At 44.7% G+C, this 22,478-nt stretch overlaps 1 protein-coding gene across 7 annotated transcripts in view; it reads right to left on the bottom strand.

Annotated features, from left to right (window-relative positions):
• The window catches only part of BEND5 (BEN domain containing 5), a 1,441,067-nt gene that overhangs the window by 39,641 nt on the left and 1,378,948 nt on the right, over positions 1–22,478 (bottom strand). For all 7 annotated transcript variants that reach the window (XM_077991613.1, XM_015139247.3, XM_077991622.1 and 4 more), the window contains 2 exons: positions 21,657–21,809; positions 17,863–18,025 (listed from right to left, as the gene is read on the bottom strand). In XM_077991613.1, coding sequence (XP_077847739.1) covers positions 17,863–18,025; positions 21,657–21,809 — 316 coding nt within the window. The remainder of the gene's footprint in view (positions 1–17,862; positions 18,026–21,656; positions 21,810–22,478) is intronic.

The following is a 22,478-nucleotide window of genomic DNA, read 5'->3' as shown; positions in this document are numbered from 1 at the left end:
TGAATAACTGAATAAATGAATGGCCAGTGTCTGCTCCTTTTGATTTCAAAGTGCTCACTAGCCTCTTTACCTGGAGCCACTGGTCTCTGTGTATGCTTTGACCCTGGGCCCATTAGGGTACCGCTCAAAGCCCTATGTCTAGGTTGTAATAGACCTAAGTCACATTGAATAGAGTCGAAGGCCCTTGACCCAGCATCCGTGTTTGTGGTTGCAGTTTGAGTTCATAGAACATCTGATCAGGGAAGAGTATTAGAGACTCCTTCATTCAACTGCACCTTAAGGGAAGAAGCAATGTCTTACTCATCTTCGATTGCCCATGCCCAGCACAGGGCATGTGACAGAGTAGGTGCTTGGTAAATATCTGTCTTGCGTTTTTCATTGTCACATTTTTATAGGTAGAAAAGTGAAAACTCAGAGCGGGAAAATGGAGTTACTGAGTCACACAGGCTGTTTCTGGTAGTCTGGATTCCAGCCTGGTTTCCAGGAGCCCAGACCTAATGGACTTTTTCTAAGGCCTTATTTCTTGACACAGACCTAAGGTTACATGAAGTAGGTCCTTACTAACTTCTTCCAAATCCTTCTTAGAACAAATGGGTGGGTCACTGGTGGGTCTAAACATGGATAAGTTCAAGTTGCTTTAAAGCCATGAAGTCAAAAAGCAGCATACTATGGTAGCAAAATAGCAGGCTTTGGAGGAGGGCGACAGATCTGGGTTTGAGAACCAGGAGAAATACTTGCTATGTGACCTTGGACAAATCCCCTAGTTACCTTGAGCATCAATCTCACCCCCAACCCTCCACCATCACCAAATGGGACCATAATGCTACTCTTTTGAGGTTGTAATAAAGATTCATACTAATATGTGCCATTTACCTAGAACATCTTAATCTCAGGTGGTCAATCACTTACAATGAAGTTGTGTTTTCAAACTGTACTTCAAAGCTGGCCTGCCGCACTAGCCATCACCTTTGGAGATTGTCTGCCTTTACAAAGACTTCCAGTCTAGATGCCCTGCCATCCTGGTAGTTTAATATTCACAGTGCTGCTGCTCACTGTGAAACAGCCACTGACCATAAAGTTTGACATTTTGAAGAAGAAAGGGCTTTGAATTAGTCATGCACATGTGCAGTCATTGTTCCTTCTTGTCCTGCTCTGGAATCTAAAAATGACTTTCAACAGAGCCCAGTAACTTTCCCTCAACAATCACCTTCCGGTGAAGAGGTATGGAGGAGTTTAGGCCAAGTAGAAACTCCCAGTCACTCAGAAGAAAACCAAAGCAAAGTGAAGCCAATGTGCACCACATTTGGAGAGAGGGGTCTGTCCCGCCACAGCTTCCTGGTCTGCTGCCTCTTCGAGGAGCAGTAGGGGCTGGAGGGCTGTGAGAGGTGGGACATGGCAGGTGAAATCTCACAGACAGTCTGGATGTGAGCACAGGAGGAAGAGCAGTGCTGTGGAATTCTGGGGCTTTGGGTTCAGAGCTTGACTATGCCTCATACAAGTTTGGTGACTCCAGGTAGGTTAATACCATGGGTTAACATTTTTTTTACTTGTAAGATATAGTGACTGCTTCATAACGCTGCCATGAGAATTAAATAAGCTCATAAAGCACTTAGCACAGTATCTGGCACATAGTAGGCAAGCAGTAAATCTCTCTCTTCTTGAGAGAGATTTCCAACTTTCTAAAACTCAGGCGTCTTCCTCATGCTGTAAATGTGCATTCCCAGAATCCCAGACATCCCCTCGCACATACTATCATGAAAGTGCTTAGGCAAGGGGATGTGTGCATGAGATTTTCCAGCCTGCCTTAGTGCATATAAGTAGGGGTCGACTACAGTCACACTTTCTTATGAGAGAACTCAAAAGAAGAATCCTCTTTTGCTTTAAAACTGGTCATCTGGCTTCGTGTGCCTCTGTAGTGGTGCAGACAGTTCTCCATCCAGGCAATCAGATGGCCTCCCAACCACCTGGTCAGCAGATCCCTGACTTACTGGGATCCCCATGAAGCGAGCACACAGAACTGTAAGGTGTAATAATAGATATCATCCCTTACCAGGAGTCAGTCAGGGTGTTAAGTACTGACATGCATTAACTCATTTAAATCTCACCACAACCCCGAAAAGTTTGTACCATTACTTGTATTCAACAGATAAGATATCTGAAGTGCAGAGAGGTGAAGTAACTTACCCAAAGTCACACAGGGCTTGGAAGTGGCAAAACTAGGATCTGAAACCAGACTTGTACAATTTCCAAGTCTGAGTTCCCAACCACTGAGCCACATCAGCTCAAATCCCTGCATTTCTGGCCTTTGCCTGAGCCTGCACTACTTGGTTTCCTGGCTTTCTCCATAGCTGGGCTGAGAGATATGATAGTCTCAGAGGATGCTGTGAAGGATGCAGGTTACTCACAATAGCCTTGGTGTAGTGTCTAGCTAGACTTCAGACAGCTGCATGCTTGCACTGTGTTTTGGGACTGTGCCCTTGGCATTCATCAGGAGACACTATGAGAGGCATCATGACACTCATGTTGGCATCTGCTGAAGGAATGCTCTTGAAGCCAGAGGCCACCGCCTCCTACTGGGCCCCCACATGGATTCCCAGGTGAGATGTTTCTTTAAGAGCTCAGTGCTAGGAAATGTCTTTCATTGCTTTATTGTGGCAGGTGCTTTTGTTATAATTTACCACAGGTGATAAATAAATGAGCAAGCAAATTAAAATAACTGGCCCATGGACACATCCACCAGGATGTCATGTGGGCCTTGGGAGATTTCTTCCTCACCACAAACCTTTCCTGTAGGACACACTAGGAACAGAGACCCCCCTGGGCATGCTGACAACCTCTGGTTGTCCCTTAACTCAGTTCACAGTTAACTCAGCCCCTCATCAGACACTCAAACAAGAAACCACTCTGTCCTCTCTTGAGGAGGCAGAAGTGAGAGACAGTGAAACCCAAAAACAGTTCTTTCAAGGTGAAGGTCAAGTCCCCAATTTATGAAAAGCTCAACAGGTATTACAGCATTTGAATCTGAATCTGAACTATGGTATGAGGAATGGGGAAAGTGAAGGAAGGAGAGAGGGAAGGAAGAATTGGAAAAGAACAAAAAGAGCAAAAGAAGGAGGCAGCAGAGTGGGGCTGAAAGGGATATGAGGAAGAATAGGGACTGCTGAGCCCCTGCCCAAGTCAGAGGCCACTGTGATAGGCACTGACACAGGTCCCCTCATTCAATCCTCAACATCAGTTAAGGTGTCAGAGCACAAAGCATTGCTCAAGGTCATCCAAGTGAAGAATACGTAATTCTCCACTTAAGAGAGGACAGAGTGGCTTCTTGTTTGAGTGTCTGACACTAAATGTGGATTTAGTGCAACACGTTTCCACTATTCGCCTTGAGAGAGGGAGCTAAGGAGAAAGAAGAAGAGAAAAAAAAGTAGACGAGGTGGGAGGAAAGAAGGGAGGTTGGGTGGGGGGAGAAGATAAAAAGTGGAGAAGGTAAGAGAGGGTGTAATAAAGTTATGTGCAATTTTGTGTGTGTGTGTGTGTGTGAGAGAGAGAGAGAGTGTGTGTGTGTGGGAGAGAGAGGGTCAAATAGAAAGACAAAAAGACAAAAATGAAAACAAAATGGGGAATGAAAGAGGAAAGAGAGATTACCTATGCAGGGAAGAGGAATGCTATGCAGAGAGACCTGGGAGAATTGAGGGGGGTGCCCCTCCCCTCTGCAGCCCCACAAAGATAGCTCAAGCCCTCCAGAGCATAGGACTTAGCCCGGACAAAGGACCAGACTGCCTTCCAATCCTCTATGGGGAGGGGAGCCTGACTCTCACAGCAGCCATGCACCCTGGGGGCCAGGAGAGGGCACTTCAACCTCAGGCAACTGCAAGGAAGCTGCTGCTCGTGGTCCCCCAAAGGCAAGCAGCGGAGGGAAGGAGCTGGGAGAGAGACCAGACTGTTGCTCAGTTCAGTGGGTTACCAGCCCTGTGGCCAGCATCTTTCTGATGAAGCTAGGTTGTGATGCACATCCCTGCGAACACAGGCTGGGAATTAAACTGACTTGGGTCCTCTGTGGCTGCCTCTACACCAGCCCAGCGCCTCCTCTAGGCCCTGCCCCTGGCTCTTCCCTATTCTAGATCTTTCTGTCCAAAAGAGCAACATGCTTCCAACTTCTCCCCAGGCCCCTCCTGCTCTTCCCCTTCACCAGGAATCATCCCTTCTTTGAGTCCAGGGTGAAATAGTTTTCAAAATCATTTCTCACCTACTATGCCATTTGATCTGCCCAGCTATTTACAAGGTAGGTGCAGTAGGCAGAGTGGGAAACTGGCACAGATGAAGTGTCAGCTGTCTACATTCACATTAAAAAATTAAAATCACTGGACTTTCCAGTTCTTAAATTCTGTGATGAGAACCCAAGTGTCTTAACACTTTATCATGACATGTTTCCTCAACACCAGACTAAGGAAGGCTAATATATGCTGTTTCTAGCTGAGCATCAAATACCAAATCCCAGTTACAGACTGAACCCTAGCTTTAGTCACAGATCTTTATGGTAGACTGAGTCCTGAGACTAACCCTAAGTGAATTTGTCCCGGTAAAAGTTCCAAACTATGCACATGAGGACAGAGATCTCTACTGGGATATCAGAGTACTCTGAACACACCTTTGAGAAGGCTGTTAGTTAAGAATCTGAAGAACCCCTTAGGAATCTCAAAAACCCTTCATGGAAGTTTCCCTGAAACCTATAATCCAAACAGATTTCATCTCTTCTGATAACCCAGGAATTTATTACTCGGATTTCATCCAACTGGGTACTTGGCTAGTAATAATAAGAGTATCATTTATTGAGTGCTTATTATGTTCCAGGTAATCTATTAGGCACCTGAGAATTTGTTTTGTTTCCATCTACTGAAAACAACACTGTGAGGTAAATATCATAATAATCATTGTTACAGATGGACAAACTGAGGCTCAGAGAGATTAGGCCACTTGCCTAAGTTCACACAACTGGTAAATAGCAGAACCAAGATTTGTACCCAGGTCAGTCTGGCTCCAAAGGCTATGCTTGCTTCATTCTATTATTAACAATGGCATCTGTTATATCTCAGCTATTAGCTCCTCAATCATATGACTGATTTCTTCAAAGAAAGTGTCTTTTAGTGGCGCAATCAGAGGATTTAATATCAGAAGAAACAAGTTCAAGCTTCTGTGAGGATATTGCCCCACCACCTATGCACTGTACCACCTGGACATTCTTCCTCTTAGTCCAGCTCTGAGTTTCTGCACTTCTAGAGCTCAGACTGGTCTTGGCTTAGGATAGGAACACAGAGACAAAGTGTACTTCCTTCACTGACCCTTGAATTCCTTGTTTGTAAAATAGAGATAATAATACTCATATCTACAGATTGCTGTGGGGATCAAATGAAATGATGGTTCTGAATACGCTTTATACACTGATGAATGCTGTTTATTTCTGGATGGCTTACCCAGGGCTTGGCATTCTGCAGGAGCTTCATAAATACTATAAAAAATATGTATTTTTTTCTTTTCTTTTTTTTTGAACTGACAGCTAAGCATCCTTTGTCTCCTCTCTCCTCTCCACTGACTTATAGCTGAAACTGCATGGATTGAGAGCAGTGGTACTGATGTCCTCCTCCCTCTAAGTTCCAACTTGCATCCCTCCCAGCTACAACTCCCACCTCCTGTCTCTTGAGACACATCAACAAGCCAAGCACGGCCACAACCCCAGCTAAAGGCCCTTGTCTCAGACAGAGTTGGCAGCTGCCTCCTCTTATTGGCAGCACATTTATCATCTTGAGGAAAATATTGATGGATAAGAAATCCCAGACAGGCAGCATGTCTTGGCTCGGCATGCAGCCTGAAGTGAGGTATGAGGTGCTAGTTTTAGGGTCTTTCTGAAAGAAAGGGAGAGTTGGTGGTCCTATAGGGAATGGCTCTGTGGCCCCAGGGGTCACAGAAAATCCTAAGATGACCGTGTCCTGCACGTAGTAGATGTTCAATAAATGTTAGATCCAAATTAAATAAACTCTTTGAATGAGCCTGAAGGATGGAGGCCCTTTGTCCAAACCCTTTATTTTACAAATAGGATCCTGGGCAGGGTAGTGATTTGCTCAAGATCATAGCAAGTCAGCAACAGAGACTGGATTAATAAAGTATGTGGCTCATGAATCTCACATCAAAACACTGTCCAATACACAACATTCCACTAGGAGATATCCCAAACTTCTGGCCGGATAGTATGATCTGAGAAACTGGATCAGGGCTGCCGAGGGGAATCAGGAGGAAGGAGATCCTTAGATTTACTTTCAGACCAAATCTCCCAGGAACACATCCTTTTAAAGATGAAAAGAGTGAGAAGGGCAGGCAGGTGTTACTTGGTGAGGTGCTGTAGCATTTGCTTGTGATACATTCACCTATCTCCAACTGAACCCATTCAACTCATCCTCCCCACTGCTGCCATGATGCCCTCCAGGCAACACTGGTGTGGTTGTGGGTCACTGGTGCTTCACTAGCTGGTTGCCACAGCCTTCTCTGGCCTCATTGCCTCTCACTCCCTAACTCACACCCAAGGCTCAGACATGTCCAAAGGAGGAAAGCAGCTCTCTGGACTGGACACACACTACTCTCTCTGCCTGCAAAGTCTTTTGCTCCCTTCTCATTCTTCTAGACTTGGTAAAAGTGATGGTTCTTCCTTCCTGCACCTCCTCCCACCCCCTGATCCCCTCAAGGCTAGGTTAGATGCTCCTTTTCTCCATGTCCTGTGTTCCCACCTGTCACAACTCTCCTGCAGTCATTCTCCTGCCCATCTCCTCCACCACCTGGTAACCTCACCAGGCATAGGCTACAGCCACTCAGCTCTGCATCCCCAGAAACCAGCATAGGGCCTGGTGCAGTATAGGTGCTCAGTGAGTATAGCCTTGGATTCCAGACCCTCCCTGTCAATCTTCCCCATAAAAGTTCAGAATGGAGCTATCTCCCACTGGCTCTAGTTCTAACCTCTAGAGCCACAGAGAAGAGATCTACTCCCTCTGCTTCATGAGAGCTCTTTAGAGCAGGGGTCCTCGAGCCCCTGGCCATGGATTTTTACAGTGGCCTGTTAGGAACCAGGCGCACAGCAGGAGGTGAGTGGCAGGCGATGGATCATTATGACCTGAGCTCCACCTCCTGTCAGAACAGCAGTGGCATTAGATTCTCATAGGAATGCAAACCCTGTTGTGAACCATGCATATGAGGGATGTAGGTTGTGCACTTCTCATAAGAATCTAACTGACGCCTGATGATCTGAGGTGGAACAGTTTCATCCTGAAACCATCTCCCCTCCCAACGCTGGTCCACTGAAAAGTTTTCTTCCATGAATTCGGTTCCTGGTGCCAAAAAGGTTGGGGACCGCCACTTTAGAAATTTGACCAAAGCAAATATGTAGCCCCTACATGTCTTCTTGCCAAAGAAAATATCTCCAATTATTTTTTACCAGTTCCTCATATGTCATAGCTTTGGGTAGGTTGACCAACCATCTTTGTTTGCTGAGAACTGTCCTGGTTTTGGCACAGAGTCCCCTGTTTTGGGAAACTCCTCACTTAGTCCCAGGCAAACCAGGGCAGTTGGTAAACCTAGCTTTGTGTTCCCTTTCCCACCTGATGCCTCAGGACCTGTGCACCATTTTATCAATGTTCGACATAGAGAGGGGGCCAGAAATGAACACACAGTTCCCAGGGTCGTTGACATAGCAGGGCAAAGAAAGGCCAACACCTCTTTGCTCCCCAAATCTATTTATGTGAATGCAGCCAAAACCAGCTTCAATTTTGGTGGAGGGTAGTGTGGTGGATGTGGGAGTTGACACATTGCCCTGTTGATCAATATCAAACTTAATAGCGTCAATTAAGATGCCTAAACCATTTTACTGCACAGAAAACCTCATTTCCCCAAATCATTACTTCCAAAGCTGCTTTTGTTTCATTCTTTTTACTCTAAAGGCAGAAATGACTCAATATCTTTGTTCCAATTATTGTCCAATTAAGCCCCCCTCAAATGTTCCAGGCATTCATGCATTCAACAATTATTTATTAAGCTTCTGTAACATAGCAGATAGTCCCTCTCGTTGTCCTTGGACTGATAAAAGTTAGGCCTAAACCTGAAACTGGTTGGAGCTAATCTTGGGTAAATGGTCTTTCAACTTTTGGGCTCTCCCCACATTTGTGCAATAAGAAGGTGAGAACACAAGTATTATATGCATAAGTTGAAGGGGATATTCATGTAGACAAACAGGTTCAAGTTATTTAGGAACCAGCCAGGATTTCTTTTGACCATCAGCTAACAGCCATAATCCTGAAACAATATCAACTCTATTGATCATCGACTTGGTTTCCATGGAGGCTTGCAGGTGCTGCTAGTGAAGGCTGACAGTTATCACTATAAAGTAACTTTACAACTTTGTAATTTGTAGCTCTCTGCTGACAGTAATATTAACAGCATTTCGAATTATGGCCATAAACTTGACAACAGCAGATAAAGCCCTTAGAAACCTCATTTTAGGGGATGAGGGAGGCTAGGGGAAGGTAATAACGTTTAGGTTTTCCAGGCCTGGGCAGGAGACATTCAGAAATCAGGGGCACATTTTGATCTGGAGGTGAGAAGCAGTCAGCCCAAGGCAGGGCTCACAACAGGCAGCAGCTCAGCCGGGCACTGCAGAGAGAGGGTCTGGGCAGCATCCAGCAGAGCTGCAACTGGGCTATCAGGGATTGCAAACAGGTCAAAGCTAGGGATGCCCATCAGAGAGAGGGGTGAGAGTAAGAGCTGACTAGTAGGTCCCAACCTCTGCTGGGTTCAGAAAAGGCTCCTGTCCAACAGGAAATGGAGGGAAACTGGGAAGATTCCAGAGCAGGGAGGAGGGTTAGATAAAAACCTAGCCGACAGAGTGGAGCGAACACACACTTTGAGCTGGATCAATCTGGATTTACATTCCCACTCTACCACTAGTAGCTGTGCAGCCTGGGGCATGTTAGTTGATTTTTCTGGGCTTCCATTTCCCTACTTGTGAAATGGAGATACTATCTCAAAGGCCCAAATCAAATGATTCTCTATGTATCTGGAAATAAACTTAAAGATCATATCATTTCATCTTCTACACTAAAGACAGGAGAATTAGGACCCAAAGCAGGGAACAGACCTCCTCAAACCTACATCACAAGTTACAGGCAAAGCTGACGCTCTAGTGCGGGGACCTGAGCCTCTTCATGAAGCACATTCTCAATATTATTATTTTTACCATTACTGCTACTATTATTCTTATTCATTCAGCCACTTAGTCAATCAGAAGGATTCATATTTAAAGATCAAACTCTAGCCCATGTCTGTAGGGAGGAGAAAAATATCAACAGACTGCACGCAGTACAGTTTAGACTTCGGTTCCCAAAACCCTCTGATGGAAGCGTTTTTTACTTAGGAATCTTAACAAAGCTTTGACCTTGGGTATGACACACAAGAACTAGGAAGTATCTAGGTATCTTTAGATGCCAACCAATAGGTGAAACTTGACTGCTTCCTACTCTCCTGTCCTCCACCTAAAATTTAGTGAAGGCTCCCTGGCAAGAACAAACATCTAGGCAGTACCCACCCCCAACACATACAGGTGCCGATACTGCTTCTGAACAGCACGGATCACATAACTCATTGCCCTATTCTTGATCCAAGTGAACTAGCACATACTGGGTGAGGCCTGCTTCCACTTCATTCATTCATTCATTTGTATTCACTGAGTATCTACCTAGTATCAGGCTTTAGCTAGAGAGGTGAAGTGATTTAACCAAGGCCACATAGCTTTATGAGGGGGTCAAGGGGCAAAAGGTCATACTGGAACTGGGGTCTTAACTCTCAGTCTAGCTTTCTTGTCACCAAGTTATCAAGCAGAAGCCCACCTTGACTGTGTACACCAAAAAAATCTTTTCTTCATTGTGACTTTATAGTACCTTGTAGAAAAATCTATGTTGAGTCTATCCAAAGCCCAGGCCTGTCTCCAGAACTTCAGGCCTATAAAGTCCTCTGCCAACCAAACTTCTCCATTTGGATTTTATATAAACCCCTTATACTCAATACATTATATACAGAGCTCAAAATATCCCCCTCTCCAACCCTTTTCTCCAATAGTCTGTAGCTAAATGATTGGCCCTACATCTATCATATTGTTTTCTCTTTTTCTTTCTTTCTTTCTTTCTTTCTTTCTTTCTTTCTTTCTTTCTTTCTTTCTTTCTTTCTTTTCTTTCTTTCTCTTTCTTTCTTTCTTTTTTCTTTCTCTCTCTCTCTTTTCTTTCTTTCTGTCAGTCTGTCTTTTTTTTTTTCTTTGATGAAGTCTTTCTCCTCTGTCCCCCAGGATGGAGTGCAATGGCATGATCTCAGCTCACTGCAACATCTGCCTCCTGGGTTCAAGCAATTCTCCTATCTCAGCCTCCCAAGTAGCTGGGATTACAGGTGCCCGCCAACAAGTTCAGCTATTCTGTTGTTGTTGTTGTTGTTGTTGCATTTTTGTACAGATGGCATTTCACCATGTTGGCCAGGCTGGTCTTGAACTCCTGACCTCAAGTGATCCACCAGCCTTAGCCTCCCAAAGTGCTGGGATTACAGGCATGAGCCACTATGCCCAGCCCCATGTTGTTTTCAATTCAAGAACCTGGGCATCTTCCTTGGCTCTTTCCTCTACCCCATATCCAAACAATCAGCAAGAATACTCAATCCTACCTGTTAGATATTGGAACATGTTAAAATGGAACTTTTAAATTGTAGTTTCGGCTGAGATCCCAAGACTATAGACATCACAGTTCAGAGTGAAGTATGAAACCACCATGCAGGGCTTGCAAAAGTAACCCAGAAAACCAGTTTTGCAATCTTTAGCTCACCTTCAGACATGAGGGCCCGTGGAGGGGAATAGTGACCCCAACAGGGGTAAACCATCAGATCACCAGAGGCTGAGGAAGGAACCATAAGCAACTGAACTGAGCAGACACATCTGCTCCCATCAAGAGAGCTCAAGCACCAGGAGAAGATGTGTCTAAAGAAGCTTGTGAGGGACTGCCCATGCTGTCTCATGAGAGTACTAGTCCCCTAAGACCTTTTCTATTCCTTTTCTCCCCTCCCTCACCCTGCTCAACCTTGGAGGAGTGAGCAGCTACTGTTACCCAGATCGAGGGGAAAGGCTGGGAAGCCAAGTCAGGGAAACAGAAGTGAGCCAGACCTTAACCCCTTGGTCACATGAGCAGCCTATTTGAGACAGGTCTGAGCTAGAGGATGGGGAGGGTTTTTACTTTGAAGAGGTTTGATGTTTTTGATTGGATCAGACGTAGTCATTGCTAAACTGAGACTGTTTTGTGACTAGAATTAATTAGAGAACTTTTAATTTCCTGAGAGCGATGGGAGACTCATGGGGCCTGCCAGAGCTTTTGTATCTCCAGATCTATAATCTCTATCTATCTATCTATAAAGCCAATGGGAGACAAAAAATAAAGTTGTTTCATAATTGCACCTTGTGAGTACTGCCTGTTCAATGTACTTGTTACATATTTCACAAATCTTTCTCTTTCTTTCCAGGGTCCAGCTCTGCCTATATTTATTAATCACCTGCTGCTTCTGGCCCAGCCCCAGCTACCCTCCAATCCTTTGGATGTAGCATCTGGGCTCTCCCCTGTACTTCTCCCTCTGCCAGGAAGGCTACTCCACCCCTTCTTCTCCTCCCTGCATTCCATCCATCCTAGAAGTCTGAGCCCTAGTTTCTCTTCCTCCAGGAAGCCTTTCTTCCTACTCCCTCCTGCACCACCCCAGCTGGGTTAGATGACTCCCACTGCTTCCCCAACCAGCAGAGTTCCCCTCTGTCAGAACTTGTATCCCTCTGTGATACTGATGTCTCTTTACCTTTCTCCCTCCCCTCAAAACTGTCTTCATCTTGAAAGTAGAGACCAAGTTTTTTTCATCTATTTCTAGTGTCTAATCTATTTCTAGTGTCTAATGTGTTTGGTTGGATGGATGAGTAAATAAACGATAGCTTCAATGTCTGATGTAGGTTTCAGAGGACCCAGTGCAAGGCATATATGGGCTCTGAAACGAGACTAATCCAATTAACTGAATTTGATATATCAGCATCTTCTCTTGACCACATCAGCCATACCCCTCCCCTTAAAAGCCAGCATTTTCTTATTTCAGTGTGTCCACAGCTACGAGCCTGGGTGGAAACCAGTCTGCTCAGGACCCAAGGTCTCTGTTCCCAATGTTTTTCTCATCCATTATGTCAAAGAGCTATTTCCTCTTGGCTTGTAACCAGACTATAAACAAATGCCAGATAAGCTCTGGGTTACTTTATGATTCCAGTTTAGCCTTTCTCTCTCTCTTTTTCAAATCGTTTGAACAGAGCATATTTATTACTTGGCAGGCCAGTAAAATGTAAATAGGGTTTTCTGAAGAATGGTTCAAAATTCGTTGGAATTTATCATTTCACAAAAACAACAAATGACAGGAAGGAAAGGCAAGGGACCTAATATTTAATGGCACAGACCATATGCCCAGTGATTTATCTGCATGCATTCTCCCATGTAGACTTAACAACAACCCTGTGAAGTAAATAATCATCCTCACTTTACAGCTGAAGAAACTGAGGTTCAGAGTGGTTAAATATGGGATTAGGGCTCTCAGTGAGAATGATGCAAAAAAGAACTCACACCCAGGACTCTGACACCAGCATCCTATTCTGGCCACAGCATGGACAGGAGAGAGGCCAAGAGGCCACCGGCCACGGCAGAAGCCTCTGAGGATGTCTCTCTTTTAGGTTCTGTTGAAAGCGATGGGCCTTCCCCCCAAAAAATGAACTCTACATATTTACTCACAGCTTCGCATACATTTTAGTTGGTTCACAGGCTTTTGTTGAAGCCATCTGTAAGCCCCTCAATTAAGAACCCCTAAACTAAAAGAATGAAAGTAGCTATTGGCTTGGCCTGACTAGCTGCCTGGGATACTTTTGTATTGATTTTCCCTATTAAATTAGAAACTCTTTTGTTCATGAAATCACTGAATATTAAAACTCAATAAAAATTATGGATTATTGATAACATGGAATATTGAAAATCCATGGATTAGTTATCCAACTCATCTAAGCATGGAATTATATAACTTATATTTTAGAATCAGGAAAATCTTAGAATGTCAGAGCTGGAAGGAACTAGAATAGTGATCAAGTCCATACATAATTTTATTCCACAAAACTCTGATGGGTAGGAAGAATAACACACAGAGGCTGAGAGAGGGGACAAGACTTGCTGAAGGCCACCCGTAATAGCGTAGAGTCAAAATTCAAATCCTAGTTGCTAGTTTCAAAGCCAGATTGTCAAGTTAAAGATTCAACCAACAGAAGGAAAGCCATGTAGTCTGCATGGGGCTGAGAAAAGTCAAGACAAGAATATTTGTTAAGTACCTACCAGATGCCAGGCAGTACCAGGGGAATGCAGATATAGTGCCATATTTCACCCTCCCAATAACCATGCAAAGTGAGTACTATTTTTATTTTACAAATGGGGAAAGAAATTCAGAGTGGTGAGATAACCAGTCCAAGGTCACACAGCCAAGTAAGCAGCAACAACCAGGTCCATTGCTTTATTTCCCAGATATAGAGGGGAAGGGAAGTCAGAGAGAGCAAAATCCTGGTCATGTTTGGCTGATGCTTTTCCAAGGAAAGAACTGAACCAATGGATACATACGCTCTGGTCTGTGGAACGGTGGACACTATTCTGGACCTAGGTGAAATATCCCTTGGGATTCTCTGCATCCCCAGCCCTTCCTGATGTTATACTCATCCAGTATCCTCTAGCTAACTAGTCTGGCCTCCATGATACTAGGAAGGGGACGCCCTGGATGACAGCAACAAGAAACTCCATCAACGGAACAGTACATCTCCCACTGTGTGAACCAGTCATTGTTCTGTGGTCAAGGCAAGACCCTTAACTGTGATGACCCCACCAATGCTCTTTGCCCAACAAACCTAACAACAGCCGCTGATCTCTTGCTGTAACAGCCCTATCTATCTTCTTTCACACAGACAGTGGTCCTCATTCACATTCACGTAAACCTTTTCAACGTCACTTAATATTTAGTTCACAGTGCACACTCACACAAGCTATTTCCTTTAACCTCATTGCAACTCGGTGAGGTTAAGTATTATTACATCCTCCTGCTACAGATTAGGAAACTAATCTGAGGCCCAGTGAGGTTATACAACTTGCCCAAGGTGACATTCTAGTAAGTGGATGAGCCTAGGATTCAAACCCATATATGTCTGAATCGAAAGTCTGTTCTGTTTGCATAATACCATATCTATATTTTAATGAATATCTCTATTTAATTCCCACAGCAGGGGTTAGACAAGTGTGAAGGTCTTTGGTCCTTCGTAACGGTGAGGAAGCTCACCTCAGAGAGGTTACAGGACTTGCAGGAGGGTGCTCTCTGGGATGATGTTGGTGCTGTCATCAGAATCCAGGTCTCCTGATTCCTAGTCTAGAGGACATTTTCTCCCAGACCATATTGCCTTTCCCATCAGACCATGTAATTTCTTTTTCTGGTTGGGACATGGAGCCAGCAGCCAACAAAGATCACAATCTGTCTCCCTGAAGTCTCCCTCTGTTATGAAGTGAGAGTTGGTTTTTTTTTTTAAAGTATTTCAAACAGAACCCAGGTTAAATCACCCTTGCATGCATTGAATTGGCCTAAGCTTCCCTGATGCAGTTTGTTTCCTCTTCTCATCCTCTGGAGGACAGAACAAGGCAGGGTAGGCCCATCAGCATCATGGCCAGCTCAACTTGTACATAGCCTCTCTATTCACCCTAACCCCTTCCAATCATGAGCTCCCATTCCCTGCCGCCACTCCCAAATAGTCAATTACCAAGTCTTCTCAGTTCCACATTATAAATATTCCACAGCCATCACTCTGGTCTTGGCCTGAATTATTTCTCACCTGTATTTTTATAACAGCATCCTAATGCATGTCCCTGCCTACAATACTGGCCCTCTCGAATCTGTCCTTTCCACTGCCATCAGAGTGGCCCTTCATCCCCATTAAAAACCCTTCTATTGCTCTCCATTGTCTACATTCAAGATCAAACTCCTTACAGCTTTCCACTTCAAATTTATCATTGTGTCTGAAGTCCTTCAGCCACAAGGGACCACTTACAGCTCTTGCCCATACCTTCTGTACGCCCCTCTCTGTCTACCACATCCTCGCTTCAACAACACCCTCACCCAGTTTGATTAGTTCATATTAAAAACTCACTTCAGGCTGGGTGCAGTGGCTTACACCTGTAATCTCAGCACTTTGGGAGGCCGAGGCAGGTGGATCACGAGGTCAGGAGTTCGACACCAGTCTGACCAACATGGTGAAACCCCATCTCTACTAAAAATACAAAAACTAGCCGGGCATGGTGGCACGCACCTGTAATCCCAGCTACTCAGGAGGCTGAGGCAGGGGAATTGCTTGAACCCAGGAAGCGGAGGTTGCAGTGAGCTGAGATCGTGCCACTGTACTCTAGTCTGGGTGACAGGGCAAGACTCTATCTCAAAAACAAACAAACAAAAAACCTTAGTTCAGAGGTCTCTTTTCCTGGGAAATCTTCCCTGACTCCCAGGACCGCGTGTGAGTTCCCTCTTTCCCCCATGTAAAGACATTCTTGTCTTTAGTATGTTCTCTGTTAACATTCCCTGTGCCTAGAACTTTACCTGACCTATGACAGGCACTCAATATATACTTGTCAAATGAAAATGTCCTAGACCCTTCTGGAATTCCTTCACCACAGAATTTATCATGTACATTGTCTCCTCAAGTACACTGAAAGTTCTAAGAGTCAGAAACCATGCCTTTTTATTCAGTATTTTACCCTAGGTGCCTTTTATGATTCCTGGTGTGTACTAATGGTATGTTTACTTTTGATAAATGAGGGTTGGCTGTTGAGGGGTGGAAACCTTGGGCCTGAACCAAGGGTGGGCTTTCTACTAAGAAATACATTTTCTTCTAACACAAAAGCATGTCAGAAAGGCTAAGAAAAGGCAGGAGAACCTGTCATATTGGACAGCAAAAAACAACAACAAACTAGGTGCAGGCCTCCTCTGGAGGGACCCTCATCTCCCTATGAATAAGAATTGCAGAATCCCCTTTGGTGCACAAGCTGAAAGTCTTATTCCAGGAAGTTCTCTGTCCCTTTGCCACATATTATGGGAGAGCAAAGCAAGCACAATGTGCAATGAAGCATATGCATGTATTATAGGAGTTAGCAGATTCTGGAGAAGCCATAGGCTGTACACATCATCTAATGTGTGTATGGGGCATGGAGAGGGGCAGTGTGGCACATAACAGGTGGCCAGGACTTTGGAACCCACAGACCCTCTTCCTCAGAGCAGAGCCTATTCCCTTGGCCTTGCTGAGTCAGGTGGGTATTAAAGCAGACTGCAAGATGACTCTTAGCCTTGATGACTGTATGTAGGGAACTCTCAGTTCCAATCATAATCTCTCTGTGTCCAACAGGAGCTGGGACACTGCTCTAACACCTGGCCTACCCCCTGCCAGCCACTCCTTCTAGGGCCATTGCCCTGCTTCCAATGTTCCTGGCAAGGTACCTGGACACCATACCCCCGACCCTCCCAAACACACACATACAAACAGAGCCACTAACTTGCAATTGGCTGGTGGGACGAGCCCTAAGTCATGCCACTTTCAGAAAAGGTGTTTTCCTGCACAGAGGAATTCCATAAACACTCACCAAGGGTTGAAAAGATGCTAAAAAGAGCACTTCTACTTCCAGGGAGGGGGAATTTGCAGAAATACAGAGTTCATTTCATCTAAAGTTCCTTCGTTCTCCCTCCACTTCTTTGAGAAAACTAAGTGTTAGGAAAGGAGACATAGATCAACCCAAAAACAAAGGATAAAGGAAAGTGGAATCTGCTATGATCTGTTACAGCTGATGCAGGGACCTTAGTATTAAAATCAACACTCAGGCAACTAGAGTTACTATATAATCCCTAAAAAAATTAGGCAAGCTAGAAAATAACTTCTAATTTCATCATGGAAGGCTTGGGGGTTTTCAGAGAAATTTTATGAAGAAACTAAGAGGAAAAGGAATTTGTTAAAGGAAATGCAAAGACAAAGAGAAAGATGCACAGAGGCCGAGACGGGAAAGACAAGGAAGACAGAGGAGAGGCAAAGAGGAGAGAAAGAGAGGAAAGGAGGATGGGATGAGAGAGAGGACAGAAAGGAGGGGAGGAGGAGGAAAAAGAAGTAAGGAGAGAGAAGCACAGAACAGGTGAGGAGGGAGGAGGAGGGTAGAGAAGAAGAGGGAACAAGGGGGAGAAAAATAAGTAGAAGGGGAAATAGTGAGTAGAGGGAAAAGAAAGTGGGAGAGGACAGGTTAGACAAAAGATGAAAAGAGAAAATATGGTTTTGTATGTTCAGGGTTAGAAGGAGTCAAGATCATCAAGCTCTTCCTCAGCAACCCTGGGGGTGTCATCCAGCCTGTGGACTTGCATAGCTTAGATGGCAGAAGACTAGCTGCATCATGAGAGAAGAGAGGGGAGAGAGATGGACGCAGGGTAAGATATGGGCAGGCCATGGGTCCAGGTGGCCTGGGAAAGATTTGGAGCATGGCAATTGGGGTGGGAGTGTCATACTAAAGGCTGAGGCAAACTGGACAATCCAAAGATGCCACCAGCAGAACTAGCACCTCCATCCTCACCTGAGAGTCTCAGCCCTTACCTGAGCTGGGGGCCTAATTCCTGACCTGTCAGACTTGGATACCCTGGGCTGGATGAGGGCTGGCCCAAGGCTGGGTGGGGACGGGCCAAGGATACAGGCTTCTTCAGTGTAGGGCACGGCAGCCGTGGTGCCACTGATGATGTAGCTGTAGAAGGAGACCTCTAGGGTGTAGCAATAGGAAGTGTGGTCCAGGAGTCCACCGAGGAAGCGACGGCCAGTTCCTGCTTTCACAGCGTCCCGGTTAAAGGATGTGCTGGACTGTGAAAGACAGAGTAGGGAGGAAAGAATCACGGCACCTGCTGGCAATTGGATTGTGAGCAAATTTTACAACACCTCTGGGTCTCAGTTTCACCATCTGAAGAGTGAGATATTAACCCCTCATCACATGATTATTATAAGGACTGATTAAATAAACATAATTAATGACAGCAGCAAGCAGAGTTCTTGAGGTGCAGTAACTGCCACTCAACGAATATTTGCGGAAAAATGAATGGAGACAGAGGGAGCAGGGAAAAGTAGAAAGAGAAAAAGAAGCAACTACATTTTGATGATAATCAGAACTAACATTTGGAGCCTGGCATGGTGGTGTGCACCTGTAGTCCTAGCTACTTGGGAGGCTGAGGTGGAAGGATTGCTTGAGCCTAGAAGTGTGAGTTCAGCCTAGGCAACATAGTGAGACCAAGTCTCTATTCTTTTTTATTATTATTTTATTTATTTATTTATTTTTTGAGACAGAGTCTCACTGTGTCGCCCAGGCTGGAGTGCAGTGGCGCGATCTCAGCTCACTGCAACCTCCGCTTCCCGGGTTCACACCATTCTCCTGCCTCAGCCTCCCAAGTAGCTGGGACTACAGGTGCCCACAACTATGCTTGGCCAATTTTTTGTATTTTTAGTAGAGATGGGGTTTCACCATGTTAGCCAGCGTGATCCACCTGCCTCAGCCTCCCGAAGTGCTGGGATGTCTCTATTCTTTAAAAAGAAAAAAAAATAAAACAAAAACAAAAACAAAACAAAACAAAAAAACCCTAAAATTTGGGCAGTGCTTTCAATTTTATAATATTGTTTCCCATGCAGCATCTCATTTAGGCTTCAAAATAACCACTTGAAGTAGGTGTTCACATTTTATTTCTCTATAGATGAAGAAACTGAGGCTCATAGAGGTGGAGCAAGTAAGTGATACAGCACAAATCTGAATCCAGAACTGAGTGACTCCAGACAACCAAAGACTCTGCTTCCCTTAGGGATAGCTGATTCATGTCCAGAATCATTAGAGCATAGGAATCATGGTTGCTTCTTTACTAAGATGTTGACAGCAACCATCACAATGGATAGAGAAATGGACAAGCATGTCACTCTCAAGTCCTCTGTTCAAAGACATGCTCTACTATCCACTGATTGCATGATGTCAGGCAAGCTGACTTATTTGTCTGAGCCTCAGTTTTCTCATTTGTAACTTGGAGGTGAAAAGATCTCTTTCACAGAGTTGTGAAGGTCAGTTCACTTGGGGTTAAAAGGGCATTCTATGCTAACCCATGGAAATTTAAGTAAATGAACAGACCATGGTTTTAATAAGAGAATACATATCTTATTCAGCAGGAGATAAAGGAAGGAGGAAAAGAGATAAAGCAAACACCAATACAAGAAAGGCACGGAAAGACTGTGAAAGAAACAGAGAAGTGTATGTGTATGTGTGTGTGTGTGCATGTGTGTGTCTATTTTTAAGGTAAAGGAAAAATCAGAACATCATAGAATGTCAGATCTAAAAGACCTTTGAAATCCATGTAGTAAACTCCAACTCTCCTGTTTCAGATTTGGGCACTGAGGACAAGAGAAGAGAAGAGAAGAGAAGAGAAGAGAAGAGAAGAGAAGAGAAGAGAAGAGAAGAGAAGAGAAGAGAAGGGAAGGGAAGAGAAGAGAAAGGAAGAGACAGCAATTGGACTAGGACAGATGACCTTGACTCCCGCCCTTAAGGAGGCTGCAGTGCAGAAACATCAGGCGAGCTCAGAAATAAGGCTCTCAGACTGTGCACCTTTTGTAGTCCCTGGAAACCTCACCCGTGTGAGAAGAGTCTCTGAGGCCTATGACCCAGCCTTCCAGGGAACTTGGATGAAGGAGGCCACATTGTTTTCTGAAACTGCAGTGGTCTCAAATAGACAGGGCCATCCTATAGAGATTCTTACAGAAAAAGGCATGGCTCTTTCTGCCCCACAGCTGCAAATGGGGAGCTACCTGCTTTGATTCTATCATTAAATGCTGGGTGACCTTACACTGAATACTCATCTTTTCTGGGGCCACTCTTTACTCTTAGGTGTAAAGAGGGGACTGGACTAAATAATCTGCCAAGTCCTTTCCTGGTTTGACATTCAAAGGTTCTGGGATTCAGAGTGCATCTTACCACGCAGAGAAATTCATCATCTCCACTAATGTCCTGGCCTGAAGCAATGAGCAGGTGAGTTTTCAGCTCATCAACTTCAAAAATTGCTATGACCTCTGTGGGCCTCTGCCCCTCTGGCCACATGGAAATAACAGGCCCCAGAGATTTAGTATCAAAACAAAGGAAAATGTGCAAAAGCTCTCTCCCTACACCACATGCTGATCCCCTCCTTATCTTCTCTTCCTGCCCTTTTCCAATACTGCTTTTGCTATGAGTTTTTCCCACCCCACAGTCTCTCTAGTCCTCAGCATGTGAGATGGGTAGTAACAGCAACCGTCTCTGCAGTTTGTTGAGGTCTTTACGGCCTGCAAAGAACTTTTATATCAAAAACTGCATTTGCCCTCCCAGGAAGCTATAATGCACGCAGGATAGAAATTATCACCCAGCAATTACAAAAAAAAATTGAGGCTGAGAAGGAGTCATGGAGAAAAGAATGGTGGGCATATAACCTCTGTTAGCAGATGTGTTGTGCTTATACAAAAGAACTGGGATTGGTAAAAACAGACCGTGGAGCAAGGTCTGGCATGTGGTAGGTGCTCAGTGAGTTTCTTTTTCTTGTTAATGCTGGAGTCAACTCCATTAAACAAGGCCGGGAACAGTTGCTCATGCCTGTAATCCCAGCACTTTGGGAAGCTGAAGCAGGTGGATCACTTGAGCCCAGGAGTTTGAAACCAGCTTTGGCAACATAGTGAGACCCTGTCTCTACAAAATAAATAACTACATTTTTAAAAATTAGCCAGTAGTGGCCAGGCACATGGCTCACGCCAGTAATCCCAGCAAACTGGGAGGCTGAAGTGGGCAGATCACCTGGGGTTGGGGGTTCGAGATCAGCCTGACCAACATGCAGAAACCCCGTCTCTACTAAAAATACAAACAATTAGCCAGGTGTTGTGGTGCATGCCTGTAATCCCAGCTACTTGGGAGGCTGAGGCAGGAGAATCGCTTGAACCTGGGAGATGAAGGTTGCAGTGAGCCAAGATCATGCCATTGCACTCCAGCCTGGGCAACAAGAGTGAAAGTCCATCTCAAAAAAAAAAAAAAAAAAAAAATTAGCCAGTAGCCTCAACTACTCAGGAGGCTGAGGTGGGAGGATTACTTGATCCTGGGAGATAGAGGCTGCAGTGAGCCATGATCATAATACCGCACCCCCGCCTGGGTGACAGAGCAAGATCCTGTCTCAAAACAAAACAAAAAAAAACACCAAAACAAAAACAAATGCCAGTTCATCAGCCAGCCAAAATGCTACCTTCTCAAAGAGTCTCCCTCCCTGACTGGTAATGAGCAGTTTGAGAACATGGGCACATCTTGTTTACCTCTATCTTCATCACCCACACAAGACCTGGCACAAAGTTAGGTGTCCTGTGGAGCTTAAAGCAAACTGAACTGAGTGAGAAGGAATACAGGGAGGCAGGGTGTGGGGGGCTGGGGCTGGCTGAGAGAGAACTCCTGGCTTACATAGGAGAAGTCCTCAGCATTCTGGCAGAGGAGCTTGGGAAAAATGGCCTGCCTCTGGAACCGTTCCTCATCCTCAAAGATGTTGCCGTACATGAAGCCATTCATCATGGTGGAGTGGGCGTGGATGTCAATATAAAACTCCAGGCTTGTTTTCTGTTGAGAGAAAGGATAACAAATGAGAAGTCTGGGCCATAGAGCTTGCCTTTAAGGGACCAGACACTACACCACACACACACACACACACACACACACACACATCGAGCTGACCCTATGTGTCAGCAGATTTAGCAGCCATTTGCAATGTGAGGGGAGGGTTTAAGACAGGTGAGGATCAATTCCTCCTCACTTTTAACATGGTTTTCCTTCAAGGTGTGAAAGCACTACTGTTAGCATCCCTTTTAAGAGGTCTTCAGAAAAAGTGACATTTAGGTTGGGTTAAGTCATGATGTTACTTACTCAGAACAGCTAACACATTCATGACTAGACATTAGTGGAATTTATTTCTCTGATTAATGAGAAATACCTTTGAAGTAACAAAACTGTATTTACTTTGGGCCTGTTTGCAGTTTTGCCCCAACTTGGCCGTTTCTAGCTGGGAAGTTTGGTGTAAATCATGTCCCCACTTTAAGCCTCAGCTTCCTTATCTGAAAAATGGGTATTTTAATTCAAACCTCAGAGCATTATAGTGGGAATCAAACACAGCAATAATAATTACTATATTGCTTGCTAATATCTTGTGATATAAATAAAAAATAATAATTACTGTCTTTCACTGTATATGTAATACATGCCAGACACCATTCTTGGAACTTTACATATGAA

Source organism: Macaca mulatta, chromosome 1 (genome assembly GCF_049350105.2).
Source record: "Macaca mulatta isolate MMU2019108-1 chromosome 1, T2T-MMU8v2.0, whole genome shotgun sequence".
NCBI classification, from domain to species: Eukaryota; Metazoa; Chordata; class Mammalia; order Primates; family Cercopithecidae; genus Macaca; species Macaca mulatta.
This window is presented reverse-complemented; position numbering and strand designations above follow the sequence as displayed.